The 15,896-nt window shown below is 36.7% G+C and overlaps 2 protein-coding genes across 2 annotated transcripts; one reads left to right on the plus strand and one right to left on the minus strand.

Annotated features, from left to right (window-relative positions):
• Positions 1 to 768: 768 nt before the first annotated feature.
• jam2b (junctional adhesion molecule 2b) lies at positions 769 to 4,913 on the minus strand. The gene is made up of 7 exons (XM_053627892.1): positions 4,447 to 4,913; positions 2,567 to 2,632; positions 2,144 to 2,254; positions 1,820 to 1,969; positions 1,440 to 1,627; positions 1,113 to 1,221; positions 769 to 1,019 (listed from the first exon to the last, which is right to left on the minus strand). Exons 1-7 carry the CDS (start codon positions 4,604 to 4,606, stop codon positions 769 to 771), a joined length of 1,035 nt encoding a protein of 344 aa, XP_053483867.1. The 5' UTR covers positions 4,607 to 4,913.
• Positions 4,914 to 13,070: 8,157 nt separating this feature from the next.
• On the plus strand, positions 13,071 to 14,381 carry mettl21cb (methyltransferase 21C, AARS1 lysine b). The gene is made up of 5 exons (XM_053627893.1): positions 13,071 to 13,098; positions 13,151 to 13,302; positions 13,402 to 13,519; positions 13,722 to 13,993; positions 14,149 to 14,381. The coding sequence occupies exons 1-5, from the start codon at positions 13,071 to 13,073 to the stop codon at positions 14,266 to 14,268; spliced, it is 690 nt and encodes a 229-aa protein (XP_053483868.1). The 3' UTR covers positions 14,269 to 14,381.
• Positions 14,382 to 15,896: the final 1,515 nt, after the last annotated feature.

The raw sequence follows: 15,896 nt of genomic DNA on the forward strand, positions 1-15,896 counted from the left end.
GTATGGAGAGGTAAAGCAGGTTGAAGATACATGAATCAGCATGCTGGTGCACTCTTTGTACACTGAGCTGGCAGTTCATCTGTTTTTAGATGAGTATTGCTAATAACCTGGCAGTCCATTGCTTATAAGCAAACACCAGCATACACTGTACGTCTTGGAGAAATGTTTAAATCACAAAGGACTCCGTGTGCTTGTAGTGTTTAGGCTGAGAAGAGGGGGACAAAAAAACACGATTAGCAATGCCTAGGGACATTTAAATATCTGCAACATATCTTTCTTTAGGATATATTTTGGATGCCTCATTTTCCAAATAATTACTACGATTCCAAATAGATTTTTATCCTACTGTTTCATTAAGGGAAACACAATTAGGGCTAATTTCTCGGACCCTGATTAGACCTTATACTAAAATGATTTTGAATGACAATTCTACAGTATTAAGGTTGAATTCAATCCAGGAAATGGAACCTTTCAGTTTTCAAAACTGATTTTCAAGCCATTTAATGTTATTTCTTCTAAATCTAAGATCTTACGAAGGTACTGAGGGTAACATGCCTCACCTCGTTATGCTGATTTGGAAAATGGTAGGTTTTGAATAGGTAAACAAAATAGATATTTGCATACTTACATCTGGTGGGGGGCTGTAGTTTGCCATGTTTCTAGAAAGTAATACAATTATTATTGTTATTATTTATTATTATTATTATTATTATTATTATTATTATATAGAGTATTACCTTTTATGTTTTCCTCCTATCCTCTCCTCTGTTAAAAAATGGCAGAATGCAGAAGCTGATTAGAACAGATCATCAAGCAAAGACAAATAGCAACATGAGAAATCGCATTTAAAACGCAACTGCACTTTGTAACTGTAACATGATTTTGACAGAGGGAATACTTACTATAGTAGCAGCAACAGCAGCCTCGCTGGCAGCATAGACAAACAGCCAGAGAGCAGGACAGCAGTAAAAGAGCAGCCCCCACTCCAACTGCTATTACTAATGTCAGATTCAGCTCGACTGAAAGAAACAGCACTGATATACGTTACTGATATATATTACTGATATACATGGACACGTGTGCTGAGCACCATGAATCATTTTATAACTTACACTCAGTGACGTTCAAATGTTGACCCACACAGCTGTTTGCTGGCCCAATACCGTTAGAGGTTTCACAGCGGTATTGTCCTGCGTCAGATTTTGACAAGCTTTTAAATTTCTGATAAAATAATTAAGGATAACAGGAAGCTGTTGTTAAGACTGGGGTGAGTTACAAGCTAAATCATCATGAAATAAATGCTAAAATCTATCAAGGTGCAAGGAGTGTCATGGGAACTAGAAATGATCATGTGTGTACATCCATACATCCATATAGCTAAGCACAACTGCACCTTTATACAACAAACTATACCATTCTTGTTTATTTTCAGAAAGTACCAGAGTGCCTGTTTTGTTGTCTACACTGTAGTTAATGTCTGGGGCCTGGGCTGTGCTCAGGGGCCTGTTGTCCTTGTACCAGCTGTAAGTGACAGGGGGGACAGTCAGCTTGTCCTCACAGTGCAGTTCCACCACAGAGCCACTCATTGCAATCTCAGGCACATGGCATGAAGGAGCATGGGGAGGTACTGGCCATCGGCCATACAGAGGATTAGTCATTTTTATTAGATTTCACTGAATAGAACAGTCATTCAAAACTAAACTAAATATTTGAACAATATCAGGAAAAGTTAATTTTCAGGAGAAATAGGCCATGCACTTAAGGCACATAATATAAAGTGTCTATAACGCTAGACATAAACATGAGAGAATAAGCCCACCAAGCACATTGAGGGAGACTGTGACCTCCCCAAGACGGATCTTGTCTTGGCGTGCAGTGACTTCACAGTGATAGACCCCTGAGTCCTTCTGGTTAACACCATGTAGGGTCACTGTCGCTCCATCGATTGAAGCTCTGCCTTTAAACAAGCCTGATTAAAGTGATCAGTCAGTTAGTGCAGTCCAGACAAAACATCAGGTTATATGAGGTTATAAAACGAGACAAGAAAAACTCAGGATAACATAATGATCAGTTTATTAGGCAATCGTGTTCTCAAATTTAGTTTTTGTTAGAAGACAAAATAACCACATGTGCAAAAACTCACCTGTAAATTCACCATCAAAATAAACATAGGAGACATCTTGGCCTTTCTTTTTCCATTCTATCCGTGGGATGGTCTCTCTTTCCGTCTGGAACTTACAGGAGAGAACAGCATCTATTTCCATCAGAAGAAATAAAGTAAATGATAAATGGTCTGCACTTATATAGCACCTTTTAACCTTAGCGGTTCTACAAAGCACTTTATACTGTTTCTCATTCACCCATTCTCACACACACACACACACACACAGCGCTAGCCTGCCATCGGGAGCATCTTGTGGTTCAGTGTCTTGCTCATGGATGCTTTGGCATGTGGGCTGAGGATCGAACCACCACTGCATTTAGTGGACAACCCGCTCTACCACCTGAGCCACAGCTGCCCCGTTTGTAACTAGCCAATGCTGTTCATCAAACCAAGCTTACTTACTTGTGTTCTCATGAACCTCCATTTTTGGGTTGCTGGTTGTCACAATTACTGAGATAGTGCCATGAACTGTGTGAGGAAAAAGAGGAATGCATAATTGCATAAATATGTTCTTTGCACTGTACAGAAATACAGTTAAAAAAGAATGATCAGGAAAAGAGCTTGACAGACACGTAAAGGTTTCTCATTCCCTGCTAAATATTTATTGTTAAATACTGAGTTTGGTTGCTAGCTAGTTATTTAAAATTGTGTAGAAACAGTACAACGTAGACACACCTCCTAACCACCCCCCCCCCCCTTAAAATATTCACCTACATAGCAGCTGATCGTGATTATTAATGCTCATTAAACTCCTGCTCTATTTATCTGTTATGGCTACCATTCCTGACCCTAGCAATAACTTAGCAGTAAGGGGAGAAGCACTATTTGTTACATGAATATACAACATTAGCCTACTTCCATACAACTCACATAAAATACAACTTAACATACATTCCCATGCTTCCTCTGTCTGTGCCAGGAACGGGGATGCACTGGAATGTATGTGTATGATGGATGGTTTGGGACATTGTGGTAAGAGGACTGTATAAGCCTAACCAGATAACCCCTGTCCTCTCTCTTTTTCATTTTTATCAGGTTTAGAGCCCTGTCCATAATCTCAAAGTATGTGAACACAAAGTAAACTGGGAAAGAAAGAAACAAATAGTGAAGGTCTGACTGTATGAAGTTGTTAAAGGAGCTTTCTTTTAGTGGAGACACATATTCATTATGTAACTCAAACCTGAATGGAATTTTCACTTTGTAAATGTTATATATGTTTATTTGTTTTTTTTTTATAAGAAACATTGTTTAATATAAATATTGTCTTATATAGAGAAGAAATGCATTTCATTGGCTTTGTACTTGTACTCTGCTCAATGACAGTAATGTTTAATCTCAATCTAAAATGTCTGAATTCACATTTCATGTTTAAACTCTTGATCAATCCTCTTGATAAATCTTCTCATCCAGAAGAGTCTATAGTACTACCTCTGGCAAAAAATTATGGAATTACCACACTTAAAGAATGCTCACCCATGTTTTTTGACGCAAAATATTTTTTCCTGGCATATTTTTTTCCAGATCAAGTAGAGGAAAAAATTATGGAATCACTCAATGTTGAGGAAGAAATTAAGGAATAATCAAAAACAAATCACAATTAGTACTTTGTTGCACCTCCTTAGTGGTAGGTCTGACAATGCATAAAAAAATATGAATGTATCAAAATTAATGTTGTTAATAATTGACATATCAAAGACTGTAATAATCAAAGAAAAAAATTCTGCTTATCATTTAGTATATGGAAAATAATTACTATTTTTCTTTTTTTTCATAAAAAAAACAACACCTGTGGCATTATGTAAACAAACCAGCATTTAAAGGGTTACAATTCTGAAAATGAATGAATGTTTGGTCATTGTGATTAGAACTGATGCTGGTTTAAATAAATAAATAAATAAATAAAATAAAATAAAAATAATTAACCAGTGAAAGTGGGAAAAATATTAATATAGGCCTATAATATGTTCATGACAGTTGTTGGACATGGACATTTTTTTCCTCTATGGACCTATGTGTAACATTTTTTTAATTGACGCACAAGGGTTAAAAGGTCAGTACTGGGTTATACATTTATTTGACATCAGAGTTAAATTAGTTCACATTGAGATATCATTCTGAAACTCACTTTATTAGTAATTCCGGTTTCAGTTAGAGAAGGAGTTGGTTCTCGTAAATGTCGTGTTTTTCTACTTTTGTCACAGCTGCGTTTGGCTTTTGAAAGATTCTGTACAACTTCTAATCCGCACACGTTAATAAAACGAATAATTTAACATTATACTTACTCAGCACCAAGGGCAGAAAGAAGAATACAAGCAGTCTCGTCGTGGTCATCTTTAAACTGTCGGATTCAGCACAAAAAAATGAAGTGAACCGCGAGGCGTTTTCTGGATCCTGGATGGTGCACGGAAGAATGATGGGCGATTTACGAAGGAACCGATTCATTTGAAACGATTCTTTTTAGAAAGTCCATTCCAAGCTCGAGCGGGGTGACTTATCAACGTGCCTGTTTAAGAAAGCTGGTGGACGCGTAGAAAACGGCGAACTTTAATTTGTATTATTCATTTTAGAGGCTTAGCATCACATTTATTGATTTTACAGTCTAGCCACACTTTATGTGTAACTATTTTCACATATAGTCAATAAAATTAGTATGTACAATAACTGGTGATGTCATTGTTTATGGAAACACTATTACAAGCAGTATTACTGATTCAATTAAAGTCTATATTTATTCGTTTAATAGGGCCTATAAATATAATCTTGTGTAAAATCAACGCATTTATGGGCCATTTAAATATAAGAAAGGCAATAAAAATGTGCAGTATTTACCTAAGTAGATTTGAAAGATGTCATATCCTACTGTTTTTCACTGAGCACAAAAAAATCTTTGTTTGCAGACAGACAGTTTGCAGATAGGCTACAAACACAAACAAACAATGGGCTTGTAGTACAGAATACAATTTGTAAGAAAATAAAAGAAACATGTACTTATACCATTTTCTTTGACTAATAAAAGGCAACAGTACTCCACCTCAACCTCAATTCAACTATTTAGCCTAAGCCTTTCACAAGCCTGTATTAGAAATCCAACATAAATCTAGCAAAAGCTCAGGGATTTAACTCAATCATTCAGTAATAGTTTTGGTTTGTTTCGGTAACTCTATTGTGAACCAAGAGAAACGTATTTGTTGTTCATTATAAACCTGTCCATTGTCCGGCTTTATCACATTATTACTTTCAAACTGCCTTCACCTGGATGCCTATAACCGAGAGGTTGTCTTCACAGTATTTTAGGCAGCATCATGGGGGCCTTGGGCTAATGCATGAGAAATAACGTAATATTTTGGGATTTGATATACAGTATATATAAATATATTTGGGATTTTACACCATGCACCTGGGCTTTTGCCATCGATGTAACAGACTGTGCATTGTACATTTTATACCAGAGATCCAAAAGAGAATGACACATGCTGTCCTTTATTGTTGCATTTCTCAGCTTTAGACCGTGTCCCGGTCAGCTGTCATCCCACAGTAGGATTTGTTTTGCAGAATTAGATTATGAAAATTTCCAGAACGTACAACATAACAGCTTGTACACAAGTCTAAAGTGTATGAAAATATACTTTTGATGAATGCTGTCAGGAACTTAAATACATGGCAGAATGCATCAGAGATGAATGTATTTTGATTTCCAGTGTTTTGGGTTTATTTCAAAATAATTTTGATTAGGTTTGAATCCCACCTCCACCCTGTGTGCATGGAGTTTGTATGTTCTCCCCATGCTTGGGGGGTTTCCTCTAGGTACTCTAGTTTCCTCCATCATTGTAGGCTGATTAGCATATTGAGAAATTTTCCATAGTGTGTCAATGTATGTGTGATTATGCCCTGCAGTGGAGTTGGCACATCGTCCAGGGTGTCCCCCACCTTGTGCCCCGAGTTCCCTGGGTTAGAATCCAGGCTCCTCTGCGACCCGGTATAGGATAAGTGGTATGAACAATGTATGGATAAAACCATACATTGGCTGGATTGGTACATTGTCACTGCAGTACAGAATAAAGAAAAGACCAGTGAAAACATATCAGACATGCAGGGTAAAAGAAGTGACTAGCCAGTGACTAGTGTACTGTATGCTTCTGCACACACACATACCAAAGAATTCTATGCAGAAACTTGTTTAAAGGTGACTGTTCCAGTACAAAATACTGTGTAAATATGTTTGCTACTTTATGATTATCAACATAATAATCAAAATTGTAGTTTACAGTGATGATGACAAAGACATTCATAATTCCAGGCTAGATTTGTTAGAATTATCTGGCTTCTGCATTGTGACTGGAGAGAAAACTAAAATCAGAAACCTTAACAAGCTAACATGAGCTGTTATTTATATATTTTACATTCTTATTTCTTGATTGAACATACAGTAATTATGTATGTTAAACTTTAAACCCACCTAGATGTTTTGAGGAAGCTGAGTGTTATTCAGATTGGAGGATTGTAAAACCTTACTATCTAGACCTATACAGGTGCATCTCAAAAAATTATAATATCGTGGAAAAGTTCTTTTTTTCCATAATTTAATTTTAAAAATTGGAACTTTCATATATTCTAGATTCATTACACATAAAGTGAAATATTTCAAGCCTTTTTTTTGTTTTAATCTTGATGATTGTGGCTTACAGCTCATGGAAATCAAAAATCCAGTATCTCAAAATATTAGAATAAAGAATTTATAATACAGAAATGTCGACCTGAGAAGAGTGTGTGCGTGCACACGTGTATGTTTATTTTAGGACATATGGACATCATGAGAACATATCTTTGGCTGTTTCTGAATCTTGCAGGTACAAACTGGACCTAGTTACTGACAGGAGTATATAAAAAATTAATTATAGAACATATTGCTGATGATAAACATGTCCTTTTCTATTAATCCAATGTCTGCTCTAATAACATTTGAGAGATGTAGAGTAGGTGTAGGAACTTAACATCATGCCTGCTTATGATCACCTTTCTGTGTTTATATATAAAACTGTCATGTGTAATAATTAAAATACAGTAAGGTCCAATAAGGTTTAAATACAGCAGCCATGTTTTTTGCAGTCCTTTATTTTGATTTTATTGTAATGTCATCCAAAACATAATACAATGTATAATATAATGTCAAGTTAAATGTTAAGCTTCATTTAACCAGAACAGTATATTACCACATCACCTCATTCCTCCCTGTATATGCCATGATTGTTCCTTTTGTTTTATGCACAAACAGCATAATATTCATGATCATTATTGTGTATGCAGTGGTTGAAGGTCTCCCGGTTCAAGAGTGGGTATCATTTGACAGCTTGGAATGGCCCCAGAAGGAGAGAAGTTCTCTACATGGGGGTCTGTTACCTGATCAAGGCCATGTGGTGCATGAGGATCCAAAACCTTTTGTCAGAGAAGAGTCATCTGTGCAGGAGCAACCAGCAAGGTCTAACCTAGTGCAAGAGGATGGGTCCTTTAAAGGAAAGAGTCTGGTGGAACCTGAGCCTCTTGGCAAGCAACAGGAAATACATGCTAATTAAAGCTGCAAGCATCAATAGATGGGCCCTCGCACCCGGGTGCACGTTGAGGCTGCTCTGCCAGGGTAAAGCCATTCCATTTTCTATAGTTTATATAGTTGTTTTTGACATATTTTCCTGTTGCCAGTAAGTGGCGCTGACTATAACTGAATATTGGTATGTAGATGTCCTCAGGGACGGATTAATATCAAATATGTGAAGTTTGGTGCAGATTGAACATTGTATGTCTGAGTTAGTGTAAAACATGTCAGTTCATGTTGCCAGCAGGTGGCGCTATGACTATAACTGAACATTAGCATGTAGATGTCCTCAGGTCAAGTCAAATGGATGTAATCAGGACTTGCTATTGAGTAACTACTTGAAGTTTGAAGCCCATCATTCAAACCAGCACAGAATTATTCACACTTCCTATTAAGCATGGCATCATTTATGGAATGACAACACCTTAATCACACATCACTGAACCCTATCAAATTAATCCTCCACTTTAATTTTCTAGGTTTACATGACTATTTTTCTAGTAAATCAACATGAATCCATATGGTAAACCCATATAAACTCTTTTTAAAGTGCAATATAACAGTTTCAGTCTAGGTGGCGCTATAATGATGACTCATAATTGTCACATTACTGAAATCAGTAGTGACCCATTAGTGGAAAACTGTGTTGAGTTACTGAGTAAGCATGGATCTTAAAATTTATAACAACAAGCAGAATAAAGCATTTACTATCTCCATTATTAATCTTACATTTAACTCAATATTCCATCCATCTATCCATCTTCTACCACTTATCCTCTTCAAGGTCACGGGGGAACCTGGAGCCTATCCCAGGGAGCATCGGGCACAAGGCGGGGTACACTCTGGACAGGGTGCCAATCCATCACAGGGCACAATCACACAAACATTCATACACTACGGACACTTTGGACATGCCAATCAGAATACCATGCATGTCTTTGGAATGGAGGAGGAAATCAGAGTACCCGTAGGAAACCTCCACAGCACGGGGAGAACATGCAAACTCTGCACACACAGGGCCACGATGGGAATCGAACCCCCGACCCTGGAGGTGTGAGGCGAACGTGCTAACCAATAAGCCACCGTACACTTTAACTCAATATTTAAGCAGCAAATACGCCTGTAAACATCTACATATTTACACTATTTTGTGTATTAAAATGGCCAATTTTAATATGAAATTTTAAAAAATTCTGCTGCAGAGATCTTTGTTCAGTTTATCATCCCCGTTCTAATGTTTTCTTTCAGGCAACTCAAAATTCATTGAATGCCATGACATGACTTGAGAGCTTACATCTGCTCCTATCCTCTCGTAAGGGTCAGCCCAAGCTAATTTAGCTATTCACCTGTTATCCTTTTGTATCACAAATCTGTAACTAGTTTAATTTTAAGTTTCTTTTTTACTGCCAGTAAGTAAAGGTTGAAACACTTCAGATGGATGCAATAATAGGTTCCTAATAATCTTATACAACTAATTTACTTTTACTTTGTATATAATTAAAAACAAAAACAAAAAAAAAAACTATGTACATAACAGATTATTGACATCATATTCATTTTATATAAACTGTTTTATGATGCAGTATATGGAATCATACAGAATGAGACACTCAAGCAATTGTTAACTAATACTGTGCTTGGTTTAATGGCCTAATATGGCAATATCACATTTATAATCATATATCTGCTTTATACAGAAATTCTTCTTACTATATTTGGCACCACAAAATGTTTGAATCAGGAAGATTGAAACTATACAGTATATCAGGTATATTAACAAGTTTTAAAAAGTTTATTAGCAAACATTTTAGATCAGTATTGTAAAAATGAATGTAAATGAGCCAAACACTAGTGCGATGTAAAGTGTGTGCTTTCTTATATGACCTTAAACAACTATAATAAATATATTCTCACCAACATTTGACTGCTTTGGAATCTTTGCTATTCATAATCTTCTTGACCACCTCTGTATTTGCTTTCTCATTAGGATCTTAGAAAAGCCTCACTGAAACCTGAAAAGTGTAACTGCTGATGAGGATGGGTCTGAACCCCCAAGCTTTATGGTGCACTATGATGAGAGATACTGTAGGTTTTGCACATCTAATTTGCCATTTAGGAAATTGTCGATGAGTCATGAAAGGGTCAGTCAAGAGTTTGAGAGTTGGGCGGTATTGGAGATGTTTTGTTTTTTGCATCAACATTACAAAGTCATATATGTCATCAGGGAAAGATGGGGCATTACACAAATCCCAGTATCTACTTTTCAGGCCTGTTGAAAGGAGATAAATAACTCTTGTGCCCACAAAGGTAAATGCCAAAAGCTTGTATCCAAGAGGCTTTAGAACAAGAAGTGGTTCTATGCCAACACATCTGAATACCTGGGATTCTCATTTTCCATCCCCTCACCCCGTCCAGAATTCCTGTTTCTACACTCCATCTGCAGGATAATTAGACAGACAACTGGTTCAAACAGAGCATTTGTTCTGAGACCAACAGTCTCCTGTGTTAATCATCATGAATTAGACCATGGATCATCACTGTTCACTTCTATTACCAGTAACAGCGATGAAGTTGATATACTGTGGGGAGTTATTTTGCTGTTGTGTGTGTGTGTGTGGGCGGGGGCACGTAGGCAAATGTTGATTAAGTTGGAGGATTCTTTAAAGCCAAGGCTTTTAAGTAGACAGTTCTATCAAAATAATGCATGAGGCTTAGCACCACCCCATCAGTGTATCATTAAGGAAATACTTTGTCCCCTGTGATTAAGTCAGTTTTTATATTCTACTGCAACAGCTGTTTGAACTACTGGGTATCAGAATTTACAGCAGTGATGAACCAACAGATAAACTTGTCATTTTAAAAAGAAATGAATGCATGACGACTTTCATTTTCTATTTCTCTCAGACACAGACAAATACTGTCTATACAAACATGTATTAAAAATAATTCCTTTTTGTCTCTCACATGCAGAAATATGGACTTAAGACTTGTATAAACAATAATTATGCATAAAATCTAAATTTGACATTTAAACCAAAAAAGACTATTGCTCGATAAGCTACACTCAAGGACAAAACTTTTCTTGGCATTATAAACCAGGAAACAATATTAAACATTTGATTTAAGGAACCTCATGTGTAAAACTCAAATTTTTGTACACTGCATGTCCTCAAGTACCAAACATGCTTTGGGGTGAGATTTTTAAATCAGTTAGATATCAGTCTAATACCATATTTAACTGCCAGTCTTTTGTGATAAGAACTTCAAATACAATGAGTAGTCATAAACTATTATTACAATTAGATTAAAAGAGAAAATGCAGTAAAAACAAGTAAACCTTTAGCAGCCATGATATCATAACGCTAACTTATCTTGATTTTGTAACTTGAGTTTGAGTTTTTCCCTCACATTCAAATGTCGTGTTGCTGTGTGTCAAGCCCTGTACTTAACTATAGCTGGATAGTGAGGAGTTACTCTGAATCGACAAACAAACCAAACACAGATTAAAGCAGCTGTCCATCTCTCTGTCCTGACTGACTGCATCTGCATCCATATTGGGTCATTACATAGCCCTTGTACAGAGCTCAGATTAGTTGTTGAGCTCCCAGGACTGATCATTTTCCAAATGATTGTCCAACAGCTCAGTTTAGTTTATTGTTGGCTGATGCTGTTAGGAGGTAAATGACTTGGCAGTTACTAGACAATATACAAAGTATGGACAAAGTATAATACAGACTATTTATATCTTTATTTATGAATTGTTTACCATGCATAATCTGTGAGCACAGTGTGAGCACTCCCCTCCCCTCCACTGCCACACACACACATGCTTGTCATATTTTCCTTGTGAGGATCTTCCATTTAATTAATTATATTCATTGATATAATTATTAATGCAGCAAATGAATGCTATGTCTAAATCTAACCTGAACCTTAACCTCAGCAACCAAACAAAACTTTTAGGGTTTTTTTTAGTTAGTTATTTAAAAAAAAAAAAATTTTTTAAATAAAATCTGCAGTTTTTATATTAAAAACAACAACAACCCACCTTGTAAAAAAAGAAACAAACAAAAGTAAATATAAAAAAGCTCATGGACCAGCCAAATGTCCCTGAAAGTTCAAAACTGTCACAATGATTTGTTCCGATAAAGAGATAAAAACATGGCCCACCCTCGACCCACACTCACTACTGCTTCTTTAAAATTGAAGTGGTATCATTTATGTATTTCATTATGCATTTAACTATTTCATTCAAATGAATTAAAATGATTAAGGTACATATAGTTAACCAGGCCATTATTTCCCTGTCATGTATGTCCTGTTCTCTCACTCCTTCCAGGTCTTTAAACCTGTGTGCTAGTTCAGTCTGTCCCACAGAGCTGTTATAAATAATCTAACTTTAGCGTAAATGAAAGCTATGGGGTTGTGGAAGAGAGCAGAACATCTTTTCATTAGTCTTTATGTGTGGAATATGGAATATGATGTAGTACAGAAGCCTCTTTTGGGATTAAAACAGAGCTTCTATGAAAACAATTTACAAAAAGCCAAGCAAAATGTAAATCCCTGACTATATAGTTAGTTTATTGTTTACAAACAGAACCCATGCTAGAGATTTTTCCAGAGAGCTGCAGCTGTGGGCTGCCCTGTTCTCCTCTCTTCTTTCTCTTTATTATGTAGAGCATCTTAAATTTAGCTCAGTGATTCCATGGGTGAAACATGGAGATAATGCAGCTTTATAAACCCAACGCCCAAATGATGCCAACAGTCAAGACGAACAGCCATTTAAACTGGACTGTGGGAGCGTGGATTCCTGCAAAGTAGCACTGAAAGAAGCAACTCAAACGTAAGTGAGAATTTTATTTAATTAATTGCTTCTTATGTAGTTTTCACAGTGCAATAACATAGGACAAGGATTATGTGTGCATTGCAAAACAGTGAGGACAGATGTTTTTTCATAGAATTTTTATAAAATTGCCATGTCATTAATGATATCTATGAATTCCATTTTATGTTGTTAATAAATGATGTAAATATAGAGATGCTCTGCACATAGGTTGTTAAAAAAAGTCACATGATTCAAAGATGTTTTTTGTAAACTCATGAAAAACATGAATAATGTATTTGCCAGAAGTTTTTGAAACGTGGCCTTGAGTGAAGGTGATACCTGAAGTGGACTCTACAATGGCAACAGGTGGAAGACAAACCCTTACAACTGGGCAAAAGAACAGAAGTACTAAGCATCCAGATCACATCAAACCTCATCCAAACATCACACAGGAAAGCACGTGGAAATTATATACAATCATTTCCTTTGATTTAATGAGAGTTGTATTTTGGGGGGACACGGGTATGCTAGGTGTATGATGCTTATTTGTGTTGATATACTACTTTTGTCACAGAGGATTTGGATAGCAAAGTACTGGCTGGAGAGTCCCCGAAGAGACGGAAATCCTGGGAGCCAGGATTGGGAACAGAAAGGTTTTGCTTTTTTGGCCATGAGATCAGCATCCAAGAATCGTTTGAATCATATGGTGCACTCACCTGGCCTGGGGTGAGAGCTGACACAAAACAAACACACATGATTGAAGTGACTGAAAGACAGGTTTGGTATTTCTTAACATGATGAGAATTGGTTATAATGTGTGTTTAGGCAGTGGCTCTCTGCAGGTACCTGGAAGCAAATCATGAGCATATCAGTCTGCTAGATAAGGCAGTGCTGGAGCTAGGAGCAGGAACAGGACTGGTGTCCATTGTGGCCTGTTTAATGGGTGAGTGAGGTAAAGATCCACTGAAGAAAATGTGGCTGAATTAGAAGCATAGATGTAAGAGATATAACAGAATAAAGATTTCAAGCACAATAAATTTGAAAATAAAATGGCAGCACCAGCAATTAAATACTTTTACCTATAATGAGGCCAACTCAGAGAACGATCTTCTCATTAAAACTTTTCTGAGCTACGTTGCTTCTAGGTGCTTGGGTGACTGCCACAGATCTGCCTGACATCATGGACAATCTGAACTTCAATCTCTCACGCAACACACGGGGTCGCTGCAAGTACACACCTCAGGTGGCCCAGCTGAACTGGGGGGAAGACCTGGACCATCATTTTCCCAGTTCTATCTATAACTATGACTACATCCTATGTGCAGATGTTGTCTATCACCACAACTGTCTGGATGAGCTTCTACTCACCATGAAGCACTTCTGCAAACCTGGAACAACCCTGCTCTGGGCCAACAAGGTCTGTACTATATAGAAAAGAAAAAAAAATACAAATAAAAAAATAAATAAAAGTACACAAACAGGTAGCTGAGGTTCCTTCATCACACTAGCCCATGTATTATTTAATAATAATCCTTTAATAATTGAATCAGATTGTTGTGTGATTTTGAACAGATCCGCTTTGCTGCAGACCTGAATTTCATTGAAAGTTTTAAGGCGGCCTTCAACACCATACTGCTAGTGGAGGTTCCAGAGGAGATGGTGCGAATCTACCAAGCCACTGCACAAGAGTGAATGTGAGAAGACACCAAGAGCAAAAGACAGCAACTGAACTACTAAAACTAGATTAAAAAGAAAACTTGCCTATATAGTTCACAAAATTACATAAAAATATTTAAAAATGTCAAAGTAAAACTCAATTCTAATGAAGCTGTGGCAAGACTTGAAAATTGCTGTTCAACAACATTCTACATTTAGTCTGACAGAGGTAAAGATCCCAATTATGTCCATTTTAATTCCACTACAAAAGTTCACAGTGGTGAATACTTAAGCATGGCACTATGATTAATTGTAAATTTATGTATATTTAAATTTGTATGTATATTTAAATGAGTGACAAAACACCACATGGCAGAATTACTGGTAATTAGTTTTAATTACTTACATTTGATCTGATAACTTTTCTGTGCACCAATGTTTATGTGAATACGACAGTTCTAAATGAAAAAACAAAAACAAATTTTTTTTATTCTTTTATTCAATGTTGTGAGATGAAGCCCTAGGCTATACTACAAAAATATACATTTCAGATTAAATTTTTGATCAGACTATGTATCAATAAACGCATTCCTATTTCATCAAAGCATAAGTGTCTCAATTATTGATTCCCATATTATCCAAAAAATACTCTAGTATTGCGAAGCAAAGTGAACCTGCTTTCAAAAAAAAAAAAATTAAAAATACAAAAATTAAAAACATTTATTCCTGGACACTCAGAAGTTGGCGAACCTGGGTGGACTCCTATTTTTAGTGGAGGCAACTTCACATTTCTCCAGTTTCCTCCCCTAGTCCAAAGATGTGTTGTAGGCTGATTGGCATTTCCAAATTGTCCTTCATTTGTGTGCGTCTGTTCCATTGTGCCCGGTGATGGATTGGTATCCTGTCTAGGGTTTCCAATGATGGGGCCTGACTACGGGGACAGCAACATAGTGCACATATGGTAGGTGTATTTAATAAAAAGGCCAGTGTGTGTATATATACACACACACACACACACACACACACACACACACACACACGTGTATATACACACACACACATGTATAGGTGACAAAAAATACTTGGGCTGTAATTACAACCTTTATTATATTATATAAATAAAGACCACAACAAACCAATGAAAAGGTCCATACTACCCTTGTTGAAGTATCTTTTTCAGATCCAACTGAACAACACTGCTGATGAACTGAAACAATACACCACCAAAACTTCCTGAATGACAGCCTAATGGGTTTTTTGTTTTCCATTGAAGGAGTCACAATGTCCCTGCACCATTAAATATAGGTTTCAGCCTTGCGCTGTGGGTTTACAGGTCAAGAGAGAGATCTTGGATCTGTCCTGCTAGTATACCAAAACCCAGTTTCTCCATAGCAGCCAGCAATGCCTGCAGCGTGCCATTGCCCCTCTTCTGTGATTCTTGTTGCACTGACCATCGCTTTCATGTAACGGCTTTTAAAAGGTGATCATACTGAACACTGTTCCAAATTGACCTCATTAGATTACAATTCACCCAATTTGCAGGACATTGAGGAAATCAACATTCTCTTGGTGAACAATTTAGAGGCCATTTTAAAGCTCACAGTGCCACCTTCAGGCAGCAACTGTCAAGTTCAGGCTAAAAGAATGGCTGAATGATGTGAACA

The sequence above is a fragment of the Ictalurus furcatus genome, chromosome 6, assembly GCF_023375685.1.
Source record: "Ictalurus furcatus strain D&B chromosome 6, Billie_1.0, whole genome shotgun sequence".
NCBI classification, from domain to species: Eukaryota; Metazoa; Chordata; class Actinopteri; order Siluriformes; family Ictaluridae; genus Ictalurus; species Ictalurus furcatus.

Bases quoted from the DNA above. Each gene is read 5' to 3' on its own strand.
- jam2b (XM_053627892.1), bottom strand. From the start codon at position 4,606: ATGAATCGGTTCCTTCGTAAATCGCCCATCATTCTTCCGTGCACCATC. The intron at 2,633-4,446 runs GTAAGTATAATG...TTCCTCACACAG, and splicing joins CTTTCTGCCCTTGGTGCTGA to TTCATGGCACTATCTCAGTA. The intron at 1,970-2,143 runs GTGAGTTTTTGC...CACTTTAATCAG, and splicing joins TTTTGATGGTGAATTTACAG to GCTTGTTTAAAGGCAGAGCT.
- mettl21cb (XM_053627893.1), top strand. From the start codon at position 13,071: ATGAGAGTTGTATTTTGGGGGGACACGG. The intron at 13,520-13,721 runs GTGAGTGAGGTA...CGTTGCTTCTAG, and splicing joins CATTGTGGCCTGTTTAATGG to GTGCTTGGGTGACTGCCACA. The intron at 13,994-14,148 runs GTCTGTACTATA...GATTTTGAACAG, and splicing joins CCCTGCTCTGGGCCAACAAG to ATCCGCTTTGCTGCAGACCT.